Source organism: Oncorhynchus keta, chromosome 25 (genome assembly GCF_023373465.1).
Source record: "Oncorhynchus keta strain PuntledgeMale-10-30-2019 chromosome 25, Oket_V2, whole genome shotgun sequence".
NCBI lineage: Eukaryota > Metazoa > Chordata > Actinopteri > Salmoniformes > Salmonidae > Oncorhynchus > Oncorhynchus keta.
Window position 1 is genome coordinate 2,963,297 of NC_068445.1, and position 23,003 is coordinate 2,986,299.

Here is a 23,003-nt window from a genome sequence, read left to right on the forward strand (position 1 = left end):
TTAGAAGCAAACCTTTTGAGCAGTTATGGGGATATAATGACTCACTCCTCTATTCAAACCAGACAAAGCAGCAAAAATACATGGTGATAAAGTTTCAGGTAGAGAGGAATAAAACAGGATGGACGAAAAGGAGAAGAGAGTGAGAGACAGACAGAGAGAGGGTGTGTTTGAGTCTGAATCAGTGAGAAAGATCAGAGCATGTGGGAGTTATGAGAGAAAGAGAAACGGAGAGAGACGGAGGACGGGAGAAGAGGGAGAGTGAGTAAGAGCGAGAGAGTAGGGAAGGCTCGTGGGGGCTGGCTTTGGCAGGAATCACAGGAGGTCCAGGTCCTATAAGAGGAGGCCACTGCATTAGCCATCACACACACACACAGTAGGACCTACCTACCTGCTGTCACCCAGTCATAATACAGAAGGTTAGCTGAGCAGCACTGAACCATGGGAAAACAGAAGATATTCATGGACAAGCTGGCACAGACTTTCCAGATCCGTAACTTGCTGCTGCGCCAGGCCATGGCAGAGTGTCTGGGTACCCTCATCCTGGTGGTAAGAGCTCTGCCATTTTTTCACCTCACTGACATCCTAATTTACCAAATCGATGTTCAAGTTATCCTCACTCGAGCCTTTCTCAGATGAGTAGATTGCATGTTTCACTGTGATGATTCGTTGCCACAAGAAATATTAGTTTGTGCGTATTCAAACCTGCAGACAAAATACTAATCGATTAACAAGAACCTGTGTATCAACTATTGTTGTTATGCCTAGATGTGAGAGTGATGGATACTGGTAAGTGAAACCAACGTTAGTGAGCTGCTCACAATAGATCTTCCTCCATGGCCCCACACCGGTCTCGAACCGGTGTTCCTCTGATCATAAACACGTGACCATCCTCCTTGACAACGTAACAACCATTTGAGTTATACAAAAGGAACTAATTGGGTTGCTCCATCAGCAATATTTCAAGCTAGATGTGGAGTGAACGTACTCTACGTTCTTAACACCATCAGATAAGCTCAGCATGGCTTTACAGCTTGTGCTAGCCTTTGCACTGCTAGCCTTTGCACTGCTAGCCTTTGCAAATTCTCTGGGGTCGGGAATGTGAGCCTCATAGGCACCTATAAATTACACTCCTTGAGTGTGTATGAAAATATGATTGCTCTTGTTGATGAGAACATGGACACATAATCTTTACTCTTCATAATGATCCAGGATTCACCTTGCAACCCCGTGCTCTCCTGCTGTCGTGTTTGAGGGGTGTGCATGTTTACAGGCCCTAAGGAAATAGTCTTTCACATTTGTCTGCCTTAAAATGAAGTTTAAAAAGGGAAAAAAATGAGATTTTATTTTCTCTAGCGATATACACAACCTACCCTACATTTTCAAAGTCAAAGCACATTATAAAAAAAGTTACGTTTTCAGATGATTTTGCCGGGTTTTTCTCTAACTTTTTACCTGAGCTTTTCTCCTTTCTGTGGATATGGCCAGTGCAGTGCAGGTAGCAGAAAGGCCATACAGATAGTACGGGTAGCCATTGATTAGCTATTCAACAGTCTAATTGCTTGATAGAAGCTGTCTCCAAGCATGTTGGACTTACACTATAAACATTTTGGCAACATGATGTTCAAATAAACATTTTTATTTTAATGTATTTTTAGCCTCAGCTTTTAAATTATTCCTGCAACATGCAGGTCTCGATCTCTTCCGGTATTCTCATTTTGACTGCTACGCACCTGGAACCGAAAATATTTAGTATGAGGGACCTTACAGTAGCACCGACGGTCTCCTATCATTTACATTCAACTGGTAAAAGTTGATTGTGATATGATTAAGTCTTTGGCAATTTTCTGTGTCTTTATTAGACACAGCCTGGTATAAAGGTCTTGGATGGCAGAGAGCTCGGCCCTAGTGATGTATTAGGCCATCCGCACCACCCTTTGTAGAGCCTTGCGGTCAAGGGTGGTGCAGTTGCCATACCAGGCGGTGATGCAACCTGTCAAGATGCTCTCAATGGTGCAGCTGTAGAACTTCTTGAGGATCTGAGGTCCCATGTCAAATCTCTTCAGGGGGAAGAGGCACTCTTCAAGACTATGCAGGTGTGTGTGGTCCATGTCAAAGGGATAATTCATGTCTTAAGGCCCATGGTGACAGAATCCACAATAATCCATTATTTACTTCTGGTTACAACCTGGAGTTAGCATATTAGCATCGTCAGATATCATGAATGCGCAAAGCTGCACCCGCAAACCAAAACGTTAACAAATACTCACAAAGAACCTGACCGTGTTGAATTCCCTTCGAGACTAGGTATTTTTGCAATAAAAGTCACATTTTCGAATGTTTAATACCTTCTATGTTTACTGTTCAGTTTTGTTCACACCTGGTAATCAATCCAAGTCTATTTCCTGCCCCAGGGGGAGTGTCTTTACTCGCATCACTTTTAGCTAGCTACGCCCCATTGTTTGGACATTAGAACCTTGTTTGTTAGGGAGAGATAATAAACGAAAGAACTGAGATATGCCTGACTACTTAGAGGAAGAGGCAGAGCCCCCTCCTGTTTCCTGTAGTCCACGTTCAGCTCATTGGTCTTGCTGATGTTGAAGGAGAGATTGTTGTCTCTGACCTCCCTGTAGGCTGTCTCATCACTGTCATGCTACCACCGTTGTGTCATCGTGATGGTGTTGGAGTCATGCGTGGCCACGCAGTCGTGGGTGAAAAGGGAGTACAGGAGAGGGCTAAGCACCCCACCCCAGTGAGGCCCCCCGTGTTGAGGGTCAGTGTGACCAGTCAGTGTGACCAGAGGTGTTTCTGCCTACTTGTAGCTTGGAGGGGGACTATTATGTTGAATACTGAGCTATAGTCCATTAACAGCATTCTCACATATGTACTCTTCTTGTCCAGGTGGGAAATTGCCATCTGTCGATCTGTTGAATTGGATTGTTGTGTGTGTTGTGTGTGTGTGTGTGTGTGTGTGTGTGTGTGTGTGTGTGTGTGTGTGTGTGTGTGTGTGTGTGTGTGTGTGTGTGTGTGTGTGTGTGTGTGTGTAGAGCTTTAAATTGGCTTTAATGGAACTGACAGATAAAATCTCCCCTCGGTTACTGACAGACCTTAGCCATCCGCCATGTTAAATAAACAAACAAGAAAAACTAAACAACCCCTGCCATGTGTTTTTGTTATCTTGCTCTAGCAGTAAATGGCCACTTAAGAAAATGGATAGTAGTACTTTAAGCACCTACCAGATAATACAGCCAGTGTAGCCAACAACCTGCAGGCTTTTTAGGCAGTTAAGTTTCACTTTCTTTGCTCAGAGAGAAAAAAGTTGTTAGGGAGATGACTCAGTCTTTACTCACAGTCACAGGCTCTCTCACACCTGTTTTACAAAGCGTTTCTTCATTGCCTAATGTTATTGCAGTACATTCTCTCACGCTGCGTCAGGACCTCTACCATCGACGTCCATCTAGAAATGGACTTGCATTTGGTTTCGCTAAAACAGGACCAACTTTCAGCGTGGGAAAAGTAACACAAGCGTCAAACTCGTTGCACCGGTTAAGCGTTTTGTCGTTACAAGTTCCATTTTATTATAAGATTGTTAATGGACGTAGACTGGCGTTGCACTGCTAATAGAACAATGATGTAAATCTCCAGCAGGAGCATGGATGGAAAAGCACTGTGTATTAAACCTGTTACGTCTATGTCTAAGGCACTAGTAGCAGGTGTGGCATGTCTATTTAATAAGTGCTATGTCAAACATGGACTGCAGTATTGGGAGTGACAGCAACAGCGCAATGGGTGAAACCTGAACATGCCAAATATATTCACGCCCTCCAGGACATATATAGACGTCACCTGTCGTCAAGATATACTAATGACTGAGTAATGTAATGACTGCGTGAACAGTCAGGCGCTCTCGACTGATACTCAGGTAAAGGGAGGCGAAGGAATGGGCAGGGTGTGTTTATGTACGTGTGTGTTTGTCATGCACAGAGCTATACCCCTGCATATGGAGAACAGATCTCAGCAATGGCAGGATTTGGATTTACAAAAAGTAACGTACATTTTTTAAAGTTGCTTTTTCACACAACTTTGAACCTAAATCCAATGACATGGTGACATTAGTTGTTGATTTCGTGTTGAATTCACCTGAGTTGACAACGTAACCAAATGTAAATCCAAACTAAAAGTTGAACTGAAGACTGTTCCCAGTGGACTACCCGTGTCACCTGTGTGACATGTGGTTGGACACATGTCCTTCTGGCCCCAGCGATGGTGTGCATGTGCACCATCCAGGGAACAATGCAGTCCTTACATAAACCGAAGAGCTAATGGGCGGAGAAAACAACAGCAATAAGCCTTCTCTTTATATGAAAGAGTCATTGTGTGCTATTCTTTGCTTAAATTGAAGGGATGAGACACCACATGCTGCCACACGAAACCATACTAGGAGTGATGCTCCACTGGGAAAAGTTTGACGACTTCATCACACAGTATTTTATTCACACACTTCCCTCTTCATTTCCTTCTGTCCCAATAACAGTTTTAATGTATCTGGATGTTGGAAAAGACTGGCGGCATCAAAAGCTACCCCGGAATTTCCTCTCCCTGTGACTTCTTCCCTCCCTCCATTGCTGTTCACTAAAAGGGAACGCATGAGTGACCAGGTGTATCGGTAGACACTCAGAATGAGGACACAGCATGAACTGCCTGACAGTCTGGGGGAGTAAGTGTGCGATGTATTCATGTAATGTCATGGCGTAATGCTGTCATGACGTGCTGCCACTATCACCACCAGGCCACTTAGAGAGCTGTGATTTAATTTAGGTTATTATCCTGTTAGATGCCGTCTTTTAAAGTCATTTCTTACGGCGTCATGAATCTTAGTGAATAACCTTTTGGTGGAATTTGATCAGGCTAATTCAGTTGGCATTTGGCTCCATACTGACATGTTATCAGATGCTTCTGACATTAAGATCCCTTTGACATTTAACTTCATGTCTAACTAAAGATGGGCCCCTCTGAAGATTTGTATTAAGAGTTGTGTTTTTCCAGCCAATTGGAAGCATGAGGCCCGCGGGGCTAATCAGGAGCCAAAGTTTACACTGACCCCAGCGATGTTAAACCACCCGCTAGATGCCAAGCCTTCTGTCGAGACGACAGTTCCTTGCAGCTCATCGCAACCAATGTGCCCTGTGGTCTGAGATCAATGCATCTGCTTCAGGGGGCCTTGCGACAGGCTGTTTCAGCACATGCCACACACTACTGTTATCCCCATAGTAATGGACACACACACACACACACGTGCACATATATACAAGTCGGCGTGCAAACACACAATGCGGTATGACCACCTTGGCAACTCTATAGCTAATTCACGACCATGACAGCAGCTCCCGAAACTGACTTCTTCTCACTGCATCAATCCTTGTTTCCATTCTAGAGCATATAAAACACGGTGTTTCCTGCCAGCATATTCATATCAGGGCGGAAATATGTAGTACACTTGTTTCTATCAGATACATCGGTATCTGAAAAATGCCCATCATTTGGCCTGGGACCATCAAATCTCAACACGGACAACAATTTCACAATTTCCTCCCCTCATACCTGTTAATACACAATAAAGCCCATTTAAATCATCATGGCGACCAGTTTCACTGATAATGATTGTATACCCTTTCTGACCTGCACATACCTACAGGGATGAAAAGTAATACATCTAGGATATCCATTTGTTTAACATGTATACTGGCAAAGCCTCTTGAGTGATCTCTAGAGTGGCTTGCGAAAGTATTCACCCCCCTTGGCATTTTTCCTATTTTGTTGCCTTACAACCAGGAATTAAGAGAGATTTTTTTGGGAGGGGTTGTATCATTTGATTTATACAACATGCCGACCACTTTGAAGATGCAAAATATTTGTTTATTGTGAAACAACAAGAAATAAGACAAAACTAGCCACTGGGATTTTTCTCCATTCTTCGAGGCAAATCTACTCCAGCTTCTTCAAGTTGGATGGGTTCTGCTGATGTACAGCAACCACAGATTCTCAATTGGATTGAGGTCTGGGCTTTGACTAGGCCATTCAAAGACATTTAAATGTTTCCCCTTAAACCACTCAGTGTTGCTTTAGCAGTATGCTTAGGGTCATTGTTCTGCTGGAAGGTGAACCTCAGCCCCAGTCTAAAATCTCTGGAAGACTGAAACGGGTTTCGCTCAAGAATTTCCCTGTATTTAGCAGCATCTATCATTTTTTCAATGCTGACCAGTTTCCCAGTCCCTGACAATGAAAAACATCCCCACAGCATGAGGCTGCCACCACCATGCTTCACTGTGGTGTTGGGGTGATGAGAGGTGTTGGGTTTGCGCCAGACTAACGGTTTCCTTAATGGCCAAAAAGCTCAATATTAGTCTCATCTGACCAGAGTACCTTCTTCCATATATTTGGGGATTCTCCCACATGCCTTTTGACGAAGACCAAACATGTTTGCTTATTTTTATTCTGGACACTCTAAAGCCCAGCTCTGTGGAGTGTACGACTTAAAGTGGTCCTATGGACAGATATTCCAAAGTCTGCTGTGGAGCTTTGCAACTCCTTCAGGGTTATCTTTGGTCTCTTTGTTGCCCTCTGATCAATGCCCTCCTTGGCAGGTCCTTGAGTTTTTCCCTCTCTTGGCAGGTGTTGTGGTGCCATTTCCTTTCAATTTTTTAATAGTCAATTTTATGGTGCTCCGTGGGATGTTCAAAGTTTCAGATATTTTATAACCCAACCCTGATCTGTACTTCTCCACAATGTTGTCCCTGACCTGTTTGGAGAGCTCCCTGGTCGTCATGGTGCCACTTGCTTGGTGGTGCCGCTTGCATAGTGGTGTTGCAGACTCTGGGGCTTTTCAGAACAGGTGTATAAATGCTGTGATCATGTGATACTTAGATTGCACACAGGTGGACTTTATTTAACTAATTATGTGACTTCTGAAGGTAATTGGATGCACCAGATCTTACTGAAGGGCGTGAAGACATATACACGCACCGCTTTTCCATTTACAAAAACAAAATCATATTAATTTAAACTATTTTTTTTCTTCACCAATAGGGACTGTTTTGTGTATGTCCATTACACAAAATCCAAATAAAAATCCATTTAAATTACAGGTTCTAATGCAACAAAATAGGAAAAAACTCCTAGAGGGATGAATACTTTTGCAAGGCACTGTATGTTAACTGTATGTGTGTTTACATAGCAATGAGTAAATGTTTGGCTCTGCTCTGGCTTTAAACACACCGAGTGCTCCTCATATGCAGTCTTTACAACCTTTTTTTACAGGCAATGTTGATGATCATTGTTTGTTGGTACCCATGTTATTTCTTTTTGTTTCTTCCCTCTCTTGACAGATGTTTGGTTGTGGTGCAGTGGCTCAACTGGTGCTTAGTGGAGGATCTCATGGCATGTTCCTAACTGTCAACTTTGCTTTCGGCTTCGCTGCCACCCTAGGGATCCTGGTCTGTGGCCAGGTATCAGGTACAAACCTCATATCAGCAATACATGCAGATGAATTAACTCACCAACATGTTTAGGTGTAGAGGTTCTCCTTGAGCGGATTTTTTACCATGAGTTATTCCAAGGCTGAGTCATGTCTCTAAGTCGTGATCCTAAATGTCTGTCCCGCTTTAATGTTAACAATCTGTCAACATGGTTTTTTTCTTCCTAGGAGGCCATCTCAATCCGGCAGTAACCTTTGCCCTCTGCCTGCTTGGGAGAGATCGCTGGAGAAAGTTTCCAGTCTACTTCGTCTTCCAGACACTGGGAGCTTTCCTGGGTTCCGGGATCATCTTTGGTCTGTACTATGGTGAGTCCTCGGAAATGTCCATGGATGGACAGGAAAGCATCTGTCGGAGTCAACTCTTTAAAAAGTCTTAACTTAAGGTTGAATCTGTGTATAGCGTAACACCTCGTTACAGTTGATGTTATATCATAATGTGTGTGTGTTCTCCTCTCAGACGCTCTGTTGAACTATGCTGGAGAACTCATTGTTACCGGGCCCAACGCCACCGCTGGCATCTTCGCCACCTACCCTGGCAAACATCTCACATTGGTCAACGGCTTCTTCGACCAGGTAAGCCCCGTTCTTCCGCATACAACCCCCAAACTGGTTGGATCAGGAATTAGAACTACTAGTATATTCGGAGTTCTCCATGTTAATGGAGGTATCTCTATCACAGACGATTGGCACTGCAGCATTGATCGTCTGTATCCTGGCCATCGTGGACCCCCATAACAATCCCATTCCCCAGGGCCTGGAGGCCTTCACGGTGGGCTTTGTGGTGCTGGTCATCGGCCTGTCCATGGGCTTCAACTCTGGCTACGCTGTCAACCCTGCCAGGGACCTGGGGCCACGCCTCTTTACCGCTCTGGCAGGCTGGGGCACCGAGGTCTTCACGTGAGTCCTCCCACAATCCTCTTTCACTCTCTGCATGCATCTGGTTCTCTCTTCACCTCTCTGCCCTCTTCACATGTATTCTACCACACGGTATCAATTTCCTGGTTAGAGATTTGTACATTATTGATATAACGATGAAACAAAATGGGAGATGGTGACGATGGATCAAACGGGTAAAAGCAGAGGAGGCAAAGATTAAGAAAGAATCTTCTCTCTCGTACAACTTCTTGGATATGTCTCTCTCTCACTCTCTCGCTCTCTTTCTCTCAGTGCCAACCAGTGCTGGTTCCTGGTGCCCATCTTCGCCCCATTCCTGGGCGCCATCATTGGTGTGGTGGTCTATCAGCTGATGGTTGGCTTTCATCAGGAGGGAGAGGTTCGTGACAGGAAGAGCCAGGAAGAGAGCGTTAAACTGACCAACATCAACTCAAAGGACGCCCTAAAGGAAGAGATGTTATGAGCCTCAAAACCTCCAGCGTCCTCCATTCTCCACCACTACCACTACCACTACCAGCATCCTATACCCCTAAACTCAGCCTCAGTGGGGTACAGTATGGTCTCCTCGAGGGCCGGTGGGTCTGTCTGTTAGTCTGTAAGGAGACAACTACAGTACGCACACACATTATGGACCTCAATCTTTCTCTGTAATGTTGCCACAGTATATCTATCTCTAGGCGTCCTTTGTTTTACATTGTAGCTGTATAGTGTCCTTATGTAAGAGGGGAGGAAGTAAACACTCAAACACAGAATTATATTAATTCAAAATGTTTGGAAATAATCCAAGTTTATAGCCTAGTGTCTTTATCTCTTCTGTTTGGACCGTATTTGATGTTTTATACTAACATAGCGTTTGAATGATTCCGTTATATTTATATGCTGTGGACAGATAGTACATGTGTCCCGATCAAATGAAATATGTACGTTTTAGTGAGTCCATGAATTTCAATGTCAACCAGAGGCCTCATGTCATAAGATGTTTATACTTTATTTTTTATTAATGACTAAACGTAATTTTTTAAGCCCACGTTTTATCAGAATTATTTATAAAAAGATCTGTCAGTGTGTTTCTCCCTAGTAAGCGGTTGCCTCCAAGGTGCACCATGGCGCAAAGATATGCTTGGCAGGATGCTATATACTCTAGTGTCTGCAGACAGTATCGTCAGTGGAGGAGGAGAGGGGAATGTTGAGTGACACACACAGATTTGATTTCAGCTGCAGGTGAGGGGCAGGACTTGATTATAAATGAATTTGATCAAAGCTATGTAACCTATTGATTTCTTCTTGATGAATTAATTAATCTCTGTAATACTAGCCACATAGCAATTTTATTAACTTGCTTTAGCCAGCCAGCTAGAAAGGTTCCCAATCTCCCAGCCCCATAACTAGCTACCAAGCCATTTCAGGCTATCAATCAAGTTAGAGTAGCTTGTCTATCTTAGCCGGCATGCCTGCCGACAAGGTTGCTAGTCTTTAGGGTTATAATACTATATACCAGTGTGGCAGTTGTACTAAACTCCTAAGGCATAAAAGTTCTCAGGAATCAATGAGCATCATTCATTAAAATGGCAATTGAACAGGTAAAGAGGTATACTTAAATAACCTATGCAGAACAATATACATATTTTTTATAATATATTTTTACATAGAATTAGGCATAATGATTATGCCTCTAGATTGCAGGAAAAAGCTGTTTCAGGTGTTTGAAAAATGTTGTTTAGCAGATGTTATTGTGGGTGTAGCGAAATGCTTGTGTTCATAGTTCCAACAGTGCAGTAATATCTCATAATACACACAACTCTAAAAGTAAAATAATGGAAGTAAGAAATATATAAATATTAGGATGAGCAATGTCGGTGTCCGGAATATGTGTGTATATATATACAGGGTTGGGGAGTAACGGATTACATGTCATGTTACATGTAAGGGACCCGAAAAACTGTAAATGTACCAGTCAAAAGTTTGGACACACCTACTTATTCAAGGGTTTTTCTTTATTTTTACTATTTTCTACGTTGTAAAATAATAATGAAGACATCAAAACTATGAAATAACACATATGGAATCATGTAGTAACCAAGAAAGTGTTAAACAAATCCAAATATATTTGAGATTCTTCAAAGTAGCCACCCTTTGCCTTGATGACAGCTCTGCACACGTTTGGCATTCTCTCAACCAGCTTCATTATCAGCTGATGGTTGGCTTCCATCAGGAGGGAGAGGTTCGCGACAGGAAGAGCCAAGAGGAGAGAGTCAAACTGACCAACATCAACCCAAAGGACGCCCTAAAGTAAGAGATGGTATGAGCCTCAAAACCAACCAGCATCCCCACCAGCATATGTGGGAACTCCTTCAAGACTGTTGGAAAAGCATTCCAGGTGAAGCTGGTTGAGAGAATGCCAAGCATGTGCAAAGCTGTCATCAACGTAAAGGGTGGCTACTTTGAATAATCTCAAATATATAAAATATATTTTGATTTGTTAAACACTTTTTTGGTTACTACATGATTCCATAGGTGTTATTTCATAGGTTTGATGTCTTCACTATAATTATACAATGTAGAAAATAGTAAAAATAAAGAAAAACCCTTGAATGAGTAGCTGTGTCAAAACTTTTGACTGGTACTGTGTATATCTATGTGTGTGTGTGTGTTTTCTGCATACCTCTTTACCTTTTACCTGTCCAATTATCCTTTTAACGAGGGTGTCATTCTGACTGTTGTCAATCACACATCTCAATGCACTGCACTAACATGACTAGAATATTACATCCAAATTGCAACACAGTACATGGGATCATAACACACATCCTCAATACATGTGGTATATATCATGGCATCATAATTGATACACAAATATCATGATATTATCATAAGGTGGCAGATTACATTTTAAACAAAGTATTTTTCTGAGCTGTCTGTATGTTACTGATCATCCGTGTGTCTTTTTTCATAGTTTTGATGCCTTATTATTATTCTACAATGTAGAAATAGTAAAAATAAAGAAAAATCCTTTAATGAGTAGGTGTGTCCAAACTTTTGACTGGTACTGTATATATATATATATATATATATCCATTGATACTTGAAGAATATAACTTATAAATGCCTCATGAGCTTAGTTCAACTGTCTCATGAGCTTAGTTCAACTGTCACACTCCATGAGAACCCAAAACAGAAGTTTGTTTTACTCCAATGTTTGTAACATGGTTAAAACTACACTTTTTATATAATGGATGACCAGTCCTTGCATCAATAGCTCTGTCTATTCATCTGAGAGTGGTTATAATTGACCGTTTTGTTATTGTTTCATATGTGGATTTGCCCTTTAATAAATCCTCTACTGACTCCCCATCCCACATGCGGGAGCGTAATCATCGCCTGACACTAATTAGCATAACGCAACGGACATACATATCCCTAGAAAATATTCCTATTCATGAAAATCACAAATGAAATATATTGAGACACAGGCTTTTGTTGATCACCCTGTCATCTCAGATTTTCAGATTTTCAAAATATGCTTTACAGCCAAAGCTAGACAAGCATTAAGCTTATCGATAGCCTAGCATAGCATTTTGTCCAGCTAGCAGCAGGTAACTTGGTCACGGAAATCAGAAAAGCAATCAAATTAAATTGTTTACTGATAGAGGAATTCTAAATTCCTTTAATGTTTTAATTGCCAAAACCAATTAGCACTCATTTCTAATTCATTAATGAGTTGTAAGTTCATTAATTATGCATGAAGTAGATCGAGACCAGTCTTAAAAGCCATGTTAAAGAGAGTTTAATTCCAGAGAGTACTAACTACATACACAGATTTCCACAGGTTATAAACTCAAAATGACATCATCAGTTTACCACGATAGCCCCGTTGTTTTTTTGTTTAGGTCCGGAGATGCTTTCTACTCCCCCTTCTGTAGCACAGTTGGTAGAGCATGGCGCTTGTAACGCCAGGGTAGTGGGTTCCATTCCCGGGACCACCCATACGTAGAATGTATGCACACATGAATGTAAGTCGCTTTGGATAAAAGCGTCTGCTAAATGGCATATATTATATATTATAAACCAGACATTACAACCTGTCTAAAATATATACTTTTCTCTCACCAATGGAACAAAACCCAAACATTCTTATCTTGTCTGAAAAGCTTTTTCTCCCCCTTGACCTTCCCAAGAGGCACAGACAATCAAATTAGTTCTGCTTACATTTTCAGTAACAGCTTAACCAATAACTTTTACTTTTCATATCATATCATAATAGTATTAGAATATCAATAATGTATACATAATTATTCATCTTAACTACAATTTCCTCTATCAATCCTCCCTTTGATCAAATATTATACATTCAAATCTACATCTAGTTTTATTTAATCATAAAAAATATAAGTATAAACGAATTTAACTAACCTTTTTATAGAGGTTTATCAGATTATCATATGAATAGACACACACATAATCAACAAATTAACATTATTATAAATGTTTATCCAACTCTCCAAATATCATTAATCAAATCTAACCTTAACTCCAACTGTTTTTAAACCTACATCAGAATCATAACTCTTCCTTCCGGATTTTCGTCACGACCTTCATTAAAAAACAGTTTAATCATGGAAACAAATTACAATCTAATTCCCCTTCATCTCAACACGAGGCTCATCAAACATAAATTCCCCATAAATGACAGATCCAGATTCGTCCACTTCCTCTGTAGACATGCCTTCAGTTCTCCACGGGTCGGAACCTGGAATCGGCCCATAACGCCCCCATCTGTAGTGTCATTGATCTCTCTATAGTCCTGGAAACAATAACTTTCATACATACACGCAATCAACATTTACATTACATTTACATTTAAGTCATTTAGCAGACGCTCTTATCCAGAGCGACTTACAAATTGGTGCATTCACCTCATGACATCCAGTGGAACAGCCACTTTACAATAGTGCATCTAAATCTTTTAAGGGGGGTGAGAAGGATTACTTTATCCTATCCTAGGTATTCCTTAAAGAGGTGGGGTTTCAGGTGTCTCCGGAAGGTGGTGATTGACTCCGCTGTCCTGGCGTCGTGAGGGAGTGTGTTCCACCATTGGGGAGCCAGAGCAGCGAACAGTTTTGACTGGGCTGAGCGGGAACTGTACTTCCTCAGTGGTAGGGAGGCGAGCAGGCCAGAGGTGGATGAACGCAGTGCCCTTGTTTGGGTGTAGGGCCTGATCAGAGCCTGGAGGTACTGAGGTGCCGTTCCCCTCACAGCTCCGTAGGCAAGCACCATGGTCTTGTAGCGGATGCGAGCTTCAACTGGAAGCCAGTGGAGAGAGCGGAGGAGCGGGGTGACGTGAGAGAACTTGGGAAGGTTGAACACCAGACGGGCTGCGGCGTTCTGGATGAGTTGTAGGGGTTTAATGGCACAGGCAGGGAGCCCAGCCAACAGCGAGTTGCAGTAATCCAGACGGGAGATGACAAGTGCCTGGATTAGGACCTGCGCCGCTTCCTGTGTGAGGCAGGGTCGTACTCTGCGGATGTTGTAGAGCATGAACCTACAGGAACGGGCCACCGCCTTGATGTTAGTTGAGAACGACAGGGTGTTGTCCAGGATCACGCCAAGGTTCTTAGCGCTCTGGGAGGAGGACACAATGGAGTTGTCAACCGTGATGGCGAGATCATGGAATGGGCAGTCCTTCCCCGGGAGGAAGAGCAGCTCCGTCTTGCCAAGGTTCAGCTTGAGGTGGTGATCCGTCATCCACACTGATATGTCTGCCAGACATGCAGAGATGCGATTCGCCACCTGGTCATCAGAAGGGGGAAAGGAGAAGATTAATTGTGTGTCGTCTGCATAGCAATGATAGGAGAGACCATGTGAGGTTATGACAGAGCCAAGTGACTTGGTGTATAGCGAGAATAGGAGAGGGCCTAGAACAGAGCCCTGGGGGACACCAGTGGTGAGAGCGCGTGGTGAGGAGACAGATTCTCGCCACGCCACCTGGTAGGAGCGACCTGTCAGGTAGGACGCAATCCAAGCGTGGGCCGCGCCGGAGATGCCCAACTCGGAGAGGGTGGAGAGGAGGATCTGATGGTTCACAGTATCGAAGGCAGCCGATAGGTCTAGAAGGATGAGAGCAGAGGAGAGAGAGTTAGCTTTAGCAGTGCGGAGCGCCTCCGTGATACAGAGAAGAGCAGTCTCAGTTGAATGACTAGTCTTGAAACCTGACTGATTTGGATCAAGAAGGTCATTCTGAGAGAGATAGCGGGAGAGCTGGCCAAGGACGGCACGTTCAAGAGTTTTGGAGAGAAAAGAAAGAAGGGATACTGGTCTGTAGTTGTTGACATCGGAGGGATCGAGTGTAGGTTTTTTCAGAAGGGGTGCAACTCTCGCTCTCTTGAAGACGGAAGGGACGTAGCCAGCGGTCAGGGATGAGTTGATGAGCGAGGTGAGGTAAGGGAGAAGGTCTCCGGAAATGGTCTGGAGAAGAGAGGAGGGGATAGGGTCGAGCGGGCAGGTTGTTGGGCGGCCGGCCGTCACAAGACGCGAGATTTCATCTGGAGAAAGAGGTCAGAGCACAGGGTAGGGCAGTGTGAGCAGAACCAGCGGTGTCGTTTGACTTAGCAAACGAGGATCGGATGTCGTCGACCTTCTTTTCAAAATGGTTGACGAAGTCATCTGCAGAGAGGGAGGAGGGGGGGGGGAGGATTCAGGAGGGAGGAGAAGGTGGCAAAGAGCTTCCTAGGGTTAGAGGCAGATGCTTGGAATTTAGAGTGGTAGAAACAACCACATACGTACAAGACTAACACAATCACACAGGTTAAGGTGGCCCATAACACCACAAATTTCCATAAATACTGTCAACCCAATTGAGTTCAGAGAAATATCCACCCCAGAGTTTCTGCCAACCCGTGAGCCAGGGTGGTCAAAACAGCTGAGGCTTCGGGCACTGATTCGTCCGGAGCTGTGCCATTCGGGATGAAAGTACAACACATGTTCCCGAAGATCACACATACCCCTCCCTTTTCAGCCAATAACATATCCAATGCAATTCTTTTCTGCCAAGCCATCAGGCTGGTTGCTTCAGTCTGTTCTGCCAAACCTTTAATCGCATCTCTGGAATAATTGATAAAGCGCTGTTGATTATAATAAATATAATTAATCCAGTCTACATTGCTTGACTCTAAAAAATGCTTGACTCTAATCCTGCTAGTATCTGATTTCTTGCCTTGAACTCATCCGGCACACCTCGTGGCACCCCAATGTTATCAATATATACTCTGTCGTCAAAAGACCCAGATGGAGCATCTCTTCTCTCTCGTTTGGCTAACTTCATGTCTTGGTGTTGTATGAGTGTAAAAGGCATTCCTAAATGTACTAAGGCACATAGTCCATTCCAATCAGTCGGCAATACCGCACAAACTCATTCCCCCCACACAACCACCAGATGTCGACACTGGCCCATTTGATTTTATTTGGCATTCCTGCTTTCATGAACAGCTTTACCATACATGCCATTCCCTTAGGGGAATTAATTCCGTTCAGTGGAAAAGGGATAGTTGTTAACTGGGGTTTAGCGTTATTGAATCCATTCCAACCATAAGTTGGACTCCCCAAACCCAGTCTCCACTTCTATAACTTCTTTGAGGTCTTTGGTCTGAACTATTCGTACCTTTATACAATACTTCCTCTGTTCAGGAACACAGTCCAAAACGCCAACCCTTACTATACTCCACCTGGTCCCAAATTGAGTGTATGGGTTTACGTAGCCATCCCTTTCAGTGTGAGCTATGACCTGTCCACGATCAATATGGTGATTTACACAAATACTTCCCATAGAGTCCCATGGTTCTAGACTGCCAAGGGGTGAATGACCCCAATTGATCTACACAAAATTCTACTGAGAGATCCTTGCCCAATTCCATCCTCGCTATTTTGTTTCAGTGACCTTCTGAGAATCTTAGGTAACATCCCATTTCCCTCATCTAGCACATGAGTCAAATTATCCTCTTTGGCACTTTCCGGGGGATCATGGTGAATCAGGAATATGGTCCCCACAATAAAACAGCTCAGTGCACACGTGAAGCCCCACCCTCTCCCCGAAAACATATCAACAGCCAGAGCCAGACACATCTTCACTTCTATGAACAAAAACAGGGGTGACAGGACAGGGAGGGTTACTTCATTTGAGAGATGGCCCCCGGAATTCTGTTAATTCCAGTTCTTCTCCCGAACTCTGTTTATTGTTCGATAGTGAAAAATGTCTCACCCCCCCGCTGTGCGATATGAATCTGGGTAGCTCTTTCAGCTAGCTGTCACCAGGAGGCCTTGGTATGGGACTGGATTGAGTGACTTCACCTGTAGTTCTCCTGTAGTGTATAAAATCTTGGACATACAGATTTGGTTAATAAAACAGTTTCTTATTCGTTCTGTTTATTAGCTAAACACATTTTTTATTTAATTTTTTTTTTTATCCTATTCTAGAACACCATTTACCTCCCCCCTTTTGTTACCTTGCTCTGCCCAGGTAACAACCTTGCCTTATTTTAAACAATGACTTAGATAAGATTTAGTATACCATCCTTATGTCTGACACTCATTTTCAGTAACTGTTTATCTACACACTATGTTATCTTTGCTCGTCCTGTCTCCCCTCCTGAAACTTCTCTGCTCTCCAACCTTCAAGGTCTCTGCAGTGCGGGGGAGGGCTCGTCCTGTCTTTTCCCCTATCTGTCGTCCTGTTATCTTTCTCATGTTTTCCAAATTTGAACTACCTATTCTCACTGTTTGGCTCTATCCAAACCCATGGACCCTCTTTTAGAAAAAAAAAACATGTCTATGAGCGGCTTTTCTCCAAATTCCCCACTCATTTTCCTCAATCAATCTATATTAATCCTAACAATAATCCTAAATCATCACAGATGTCCTACATTCTTGCTAAATGCAACACCATTCAAAAACTCATAATAATCAATCAAGGTCTAATAAATGCCAACCATATTAATAATAATATAATAATATATGCCATTTAGCAGACGCTTTTATCCAAAGCGACTTACAGTCATGTGTGCATACATTCTACGTATGGGTGGTCCCGGGGATCGAACCCACTACCCTGGCGTTACAAGCGCCATGCTCTACCAACTGAGCTACAGGACCACCCATATTAAAAATCCTTCCTACACTAACAAGCCCTCTCCTTGGGGACCCTCAGTCCTCTATCTGACAATAACATGGATTTAATGTGTTGCAAAGTGTGGAATAAAACTTTGGTCATGGATAACAGAGTAAAGCAGAACAAAGCATTCTTATAACCCATCTGGTCCTCTCAGCTATTCTTATCCAGCACCAGGTGGACACCATGCCACCCTTCACGACAGGGAGAACAAACATACATGGGCCATCCTCAGTCAGTCTTATCCTCCCCTGAAAGCTCCAACTGGAGCATCAAGCAAATGCATCATGCCTGAAGCCTTCTGTCATGTATTGTCATGTTATGTCTTGTTCCTGTTCTTTCTCTTCTCTTCGTTTCCCCCTGCTGGTCGTTTTAGGTTACCTTCTCTCCCTCTATATCTCTCTTTCTCTATGATCCCTTTCCTTCTCCCAGCTGTCCCTCATTCTCCTCTAACGACCTTGTTTACTCTCTCACACCTGTTCCCTCTTTTCCCTCTGATTAGGTCTCTATTTCTCTCTCTGTTTCTGCTTCTGTCTTTGTCGGATTCTCGTTTGCTTCGCCCTTGTTCTGTCCTGTCGTAATCTGCCTCTGCATTAGATGCTGCGTTTGATCAGGTGCCTCTGTCCTCTACGGCCCGCGCCTACCCGGAGGGACCTGCAGTCAGTTGCCGCTAGCCCTGATATTCTCCTCTACTGCTAGAAGGGGACTAGTCAACCGATACATCTGAAGAGGATTTATGTTTTCCCTGTGTTTGAACATTAAAAGACTCTGTTTCTGTTAAACCGCTTTTGGGTCCTCACTCACCTGCATAACACCTTCACCACATCTGTAACAGACTTCTTAAAAGACCCATCATGTCTGTCCTCGTCCTTTGTAGTCCGAGGGTGTAAGTGCCTGCATCAGAGAGCTTAATAGTTTTGATGGTTAGTAGGATTTCATCACCTTTACAAAGTTCAACAGTGCTCCCAGGTTTCCCCCATATCATGGAAAGCCTATCCACCTTTGTGGGATCCCCTATGCTATAAAGATATCCTCTTCTCCAGTCCCAAAACTGTCCCAAGTTGGTTATCATACGGACACCCTCCCCCATTACACAGGTAATGTCCCCCGTCTTTTGACACTCCTGTAACCGAGTGTTAAAACCAAACAAAAATATCTCAATTTCTTCCCTGCCCTGTTGGCTCTAAATATGTTATCTTCCCCTATTTATTCTCAACGATAAATATGACTTTCTCTCTGTTACAATACCAAATCCCTAATAGCCCATTCAAAAAACTTCACAGCTAATGTTATAAGACAGAATCCTGAACCACTTTCTCATTTGCGGTTCAAACAGTAATTCTAAACCCTCAACCAAAACTGCTTCATTTCTAATGAATTTACCTTAAAACTAGTAACTCAATATGACCCCATTCATTATACACATGACTCTCCCCCGAGGCTGATCAGACCTTGGGAGCCAGTCATGATAAGGTCAAAAGGTCATACCATATTAGGCATAAAGAACCCTTTATCTTTTGAATAGAAATAGTCACCTGTATAATTCAAACCCATAAAAAAACATCTCATAAGGTTCCATATGTGAGCCTGCCTCTTTAAAATACCCTTGCACTAAACAAACAGTTCTAACAGTTGTTCCATGTGTATAATTTGCAGACCTTTTTCAATTTGGTCGTTTAAAGCTGCTCTCTCCCCAAAGTTATAATCCCAGGAGGCCTCTAAAGTGAGCCACCACACCCCTAACTATCATTCCCTAATGCTATTTCGAATCAGAAACTCAATAAGTGAACTATAACTAAACCTAATGATAATTCCCCTTTGACTCAAATCATTAATCATAAGTTTTAAACATCGTCTACGGATATGTTTACTTAAATGACCATGCTACCTTTAGATACAATTAACCCGATAACATTATTATCCAATGCATTACTTTTTCTCTCTGGCGCAAATGTCATACATTTCACAGTGTAAGGAATCCGTAATTTAATCCCCAATATTTAATAAATATGCATTCGCATTCTCTCATGGCTCCTTTAATTTACTTATCTTGGGTAACTCTCATCCGTTCCGGAACAAAGAGTTCTATCTAAAACCACCAGAACACACTGTTCCAGTTTTATCAACCCCTAAAATTGGCCATAAACAAATAACCAAAACATTTTTATATCTCTTCTGGAAAGATACTCGAAACCTAGAGCCATACGATTTGCTCCGTTATCCCCAGTCCCTGGTGACAAAAAGTGTCTCGCTAGTGACGTCATCAGCAAGCGTTCAACCTTGACTCATATCGCAACGATTTTCAACTCATTGTAAATAATGGTTGGCTGTCTGCAACAACAGTATTTCGGGTTCGATAAACCAAACCTAATTTATCACCTCTGTTGAACCCTGAATTAGAGTCTACAACATCAATCAACATCTCTCTATTCGCTAATTTTATAAAAACATTTCGATGGGCATAATGGGCATGAATTATAGTTGTCTCTTTGTTATCATTTAGAATCCATTTTGCTCTAAGTACCTGTCTCGTCTTTGACTTAGTATTTTTAATTACAACTCTATTCCCAATACATTATTCACTTGTCTAATTACAAACTCAGACCAGCATTAGTGAGTGTACGCCTTTAAAATGCCTTGTCTCTGGGAACAGGGAAATCCCCTTCACCCAAACGTTTACTACAAAAACAAAACCTAATAATTATGATAATTCCCTCACATCGTTTGTTTTAAATCCCAACATCAGTTCTGTTATACTCACAGACAATATCTTTACAGTTTTGGAAACGTTAGATTGTTTTCTATGTCAATTAAATGCATATTCTAGCATCTTGTCCTGACAAAATATCCTGTTTAAAACGGGAACGTTTTTTTTCCAAAAATGAAAACAGGTTTTAAACAGCTGCAAATTATCAAGATATCAAAGTGTCACCAAATAAAAAGTTAACAAAAGGCCTATAGCAAATGCAGCAGCATATGGCATTCATTTTTCACATGTAAATAGCACTTTTCAGTAGTGCTCAAAGCAGGCCATTCCATGAGCGCAGCATTTCTTTTTCAACTTGAATCAATGAGCCCAATCAGTCCTTCATGACAGAGTAGGGTTGGCTAATAAATCCTTAGTTTTGGGGTCATGCTCAGGTAAAACAATTAGGCTAATCTATACTTCCATATTTCCAAGTGGTATAACATTTATTTGGCATAATTTAATCGTATTATTATATGTAGTAGAAAGTGCTGGGTTAGAAGAAGCCCACATAACCAACCCATAAAGTAAAATGTAACATCCTTATATGGCCAGCTAGGTAAACTTTAACATTGATTTATCCTGCAATAGATGTCGTTCAATTGATAACATACATTTTGTCTTCTTCTAATGCCTCTTAAAGGGAAAGTAATCTAAAAGTAACAGAATGTAATCAGATTGAATCTCTGACTTTGGGTAATCAAAAAGTTACGTTACTGATTACAATTTTGGACAGGTAACTAGTAACTGGAACGGATTACATTTAGAAAGTAATCTACCCAACCCTGTGTGTGTGTGTGTGTGTGTGTGTGTGTGTGTGTGTGTGTGTGTGTGTGTGTGTGTGTGTGTGTGTGTTGTGTGTGTGTGTGTGTGTGTGTGTGTGTGTTTGTGTATGTGTGTGTGTGAGTGTGTGTGTGTGTGTGTGTGTGTGTGTGTGTGTGTGTGTGTGTGTGTGTGTGTGTGTGTGTGTGTGTGTGTGTGTGTGTGTGTGTGTGTGTATATATATATATATAGCGTTCAAGCAGCATCCTTTGATTGTTTCATGGCGACACAGCCCTTTGACATCTCATGGGTCAGAGAGGTGATTACCACTCTGTTCCGTTCCTTCATCAGCCAAACCTGATGGCTTTCCCAACATATGAATACAATTGAGTTCATTGGGTTCGATTGCCAGCATTTCTTGCTCGTGAATATTTGCAGTATTAAGACATGTCAATAAAACCATTGCCGTGTGTGTACTTTATGTGTACTGTTTTTTGTAGTTTCATGTGGCACTCTACATGTACTATTTTTACAGTCAATCAGTTTGTGGTCAAACTGTTGAATTCTGTCCTCTGAAAGCAGAAAACACATGACCTGTATAACTCTTCATCTGGCTCTTGGTTTTCAACTGGAGAATCTGTGCCTTGTGTGTCACTCTATGGTGCGAAATGCCTGTGTTGTAAGGCCATTTGTATTTTGTTAGTTGGTAGGGATATTTTTTTCACTGTCATTATAGTAAAGTGATTTTTATCATGTGTAAATGTAGGTAATGGGATGAGGTTTCATGTCTTGTCCTGTTCTCTTCTTCTTCTCCTTTCTGACGTCGGGTACTCACACATGACTGTCTGCTCACTCTGCTGCGTGGCAAGTAAATGTTGTTGCTTTTTGTCTAAACTCACCTGACGTCCCGTGTTTCCTCATTGTCTAGAAGTATAACACTATTCTATGAACATCCATTCATTTCAACTTCATTTCAATTGAGTGAAAACTGTAGTTTGCTGTGTCAAACGCAGTAAGTCAACCACCAGTTCCTTCTTACTGCAACTTGTATCCCAAATATCCGTAACAGTAAAGGGACTGGTTATACCCTGCACTTCATTCATACAGGCACTTCCATCATCTGTCCTCAACTGATCTGAATACAGATATTACAGACATATCCTTTCCCAAAGGGCAACGGAAGATGACATGGTTCCTGTTAACTCTTTACTCCATTCCAACTGAGCTCAAGTTTTCCATAGAAGTGGCAGTAAACCGTAGTATACACCTTGCTGATGTATCGATGAGGTTATTGGATAATGAAAAATACTGGGGAGAAGAATATAATCCCCCTGAATTTGTATGATTGAGGTTTTGGCATGGAAACAGGTCAGAATCATGGCATAACTCATAAAATGCTACAGGTCTGAGCAGAGATGTTATCGCAGATGCAGGGAAATGATTATGTTTCTAGCTCCAACTGGGCACAGTGACAGTGACCGTATGTACATATCTTGGATTACAGGCAGCATCTGAGCTGAGCTTAAGCCTAGGCTGCCGCTTTCAAGGAACGGGTCACTAACCTGGATGCTTATAAGAAATCCTGCTACACCCTCCGACAAACCATCAAACAGGCAAAGCGACAATACAGGACTAAGATCACATCCTACTACACCGGCTCTGACACTCGTCGGCTGTGACAGGGCTTGCAAACTATCACAGATTACAAAGGGCAACCCAACCGCAAAATGCTCCGTGACAAAAGCCTTCCAGATGATCTTAATGACGTCTACGCTCACTTTGAGGAAATCAACACTGAACCATCTGTGAGAGAGAGCACCAGTTGTTCTGGACGATGTGAGTAAAGACTTTTAAGCAGGACACATACCAGGACTACCAGGATGCGTACTCAGAGCATGTACTGACCAGCTGGT

At 42.4% G+C, this 23,003-nt stretch overlaps 1 protein-coding gene across 2 annotated transcripts; it reads left to right on the forward strand.

Moving 5' to 3' along the window:
• The first annotated feature begins 276 nt into the window (after positions 1 to 276).
• Positions 277 to 11,444, forward strand: LOC118358019 (aquaporin-3-like). 2 transcript variants are annotated; one of them, XM_035735378.2, is made up of 6 exons: positions 277 to 546; positions 7,383 to 7,509; positions 7,700 to 7,837; positions 7,989 to 8,104; positions 8,211 to 8,428; positions 8,699 to 11,444. In XM_035735378.2, exons 1-6 carry the CDS (start codon positions 439 to 441, stop codon positions 8,886 to 8,888), a joined length of 897 nt encoding a protein of 298 aa, XP_035591271.1. In that variant the 5' UTR covers positions 277 to 438; the 3' UTR covers positions 8,889 to 11,444. The 2 variants fall into 2 exon arrangements, with proteins under 2 accessions (XP_035591271.1, XP_052334462.1); XM_052478502.1 differs by lacking the exon at positions 277 to 546 and adding an exon at positions 6,716 to 7,202.
• Positions 11,445 to 23,003: the final 11,559 nt, after the last annotated feature.

Excerpts from the sequence above, each read along its gene's own strand:
- LOC118358019 (XM_035735378.2), top strand. The coding sequence starts at position 439 with ATGGGAAAACAGAAGATATTCATGGACAAGCTGGCACAGACTTTCCAG. Across the intron at positions 547-7,382 it reads TGGGTACCCTCATCCTGGTG|ATGTTTGGTTGTGGTGCAGT; the intron begins GTAAGAGCTCTG and ends CTCTCTTGACAG. Across the intron at positions 7,838-7,988 it reads CATCTTTGGTCTGTACTATG|ACGCTCTGTTGAACTATGCT; the intron begins GTGAGTCCTCGG and ends TTCTCCTCTCAG.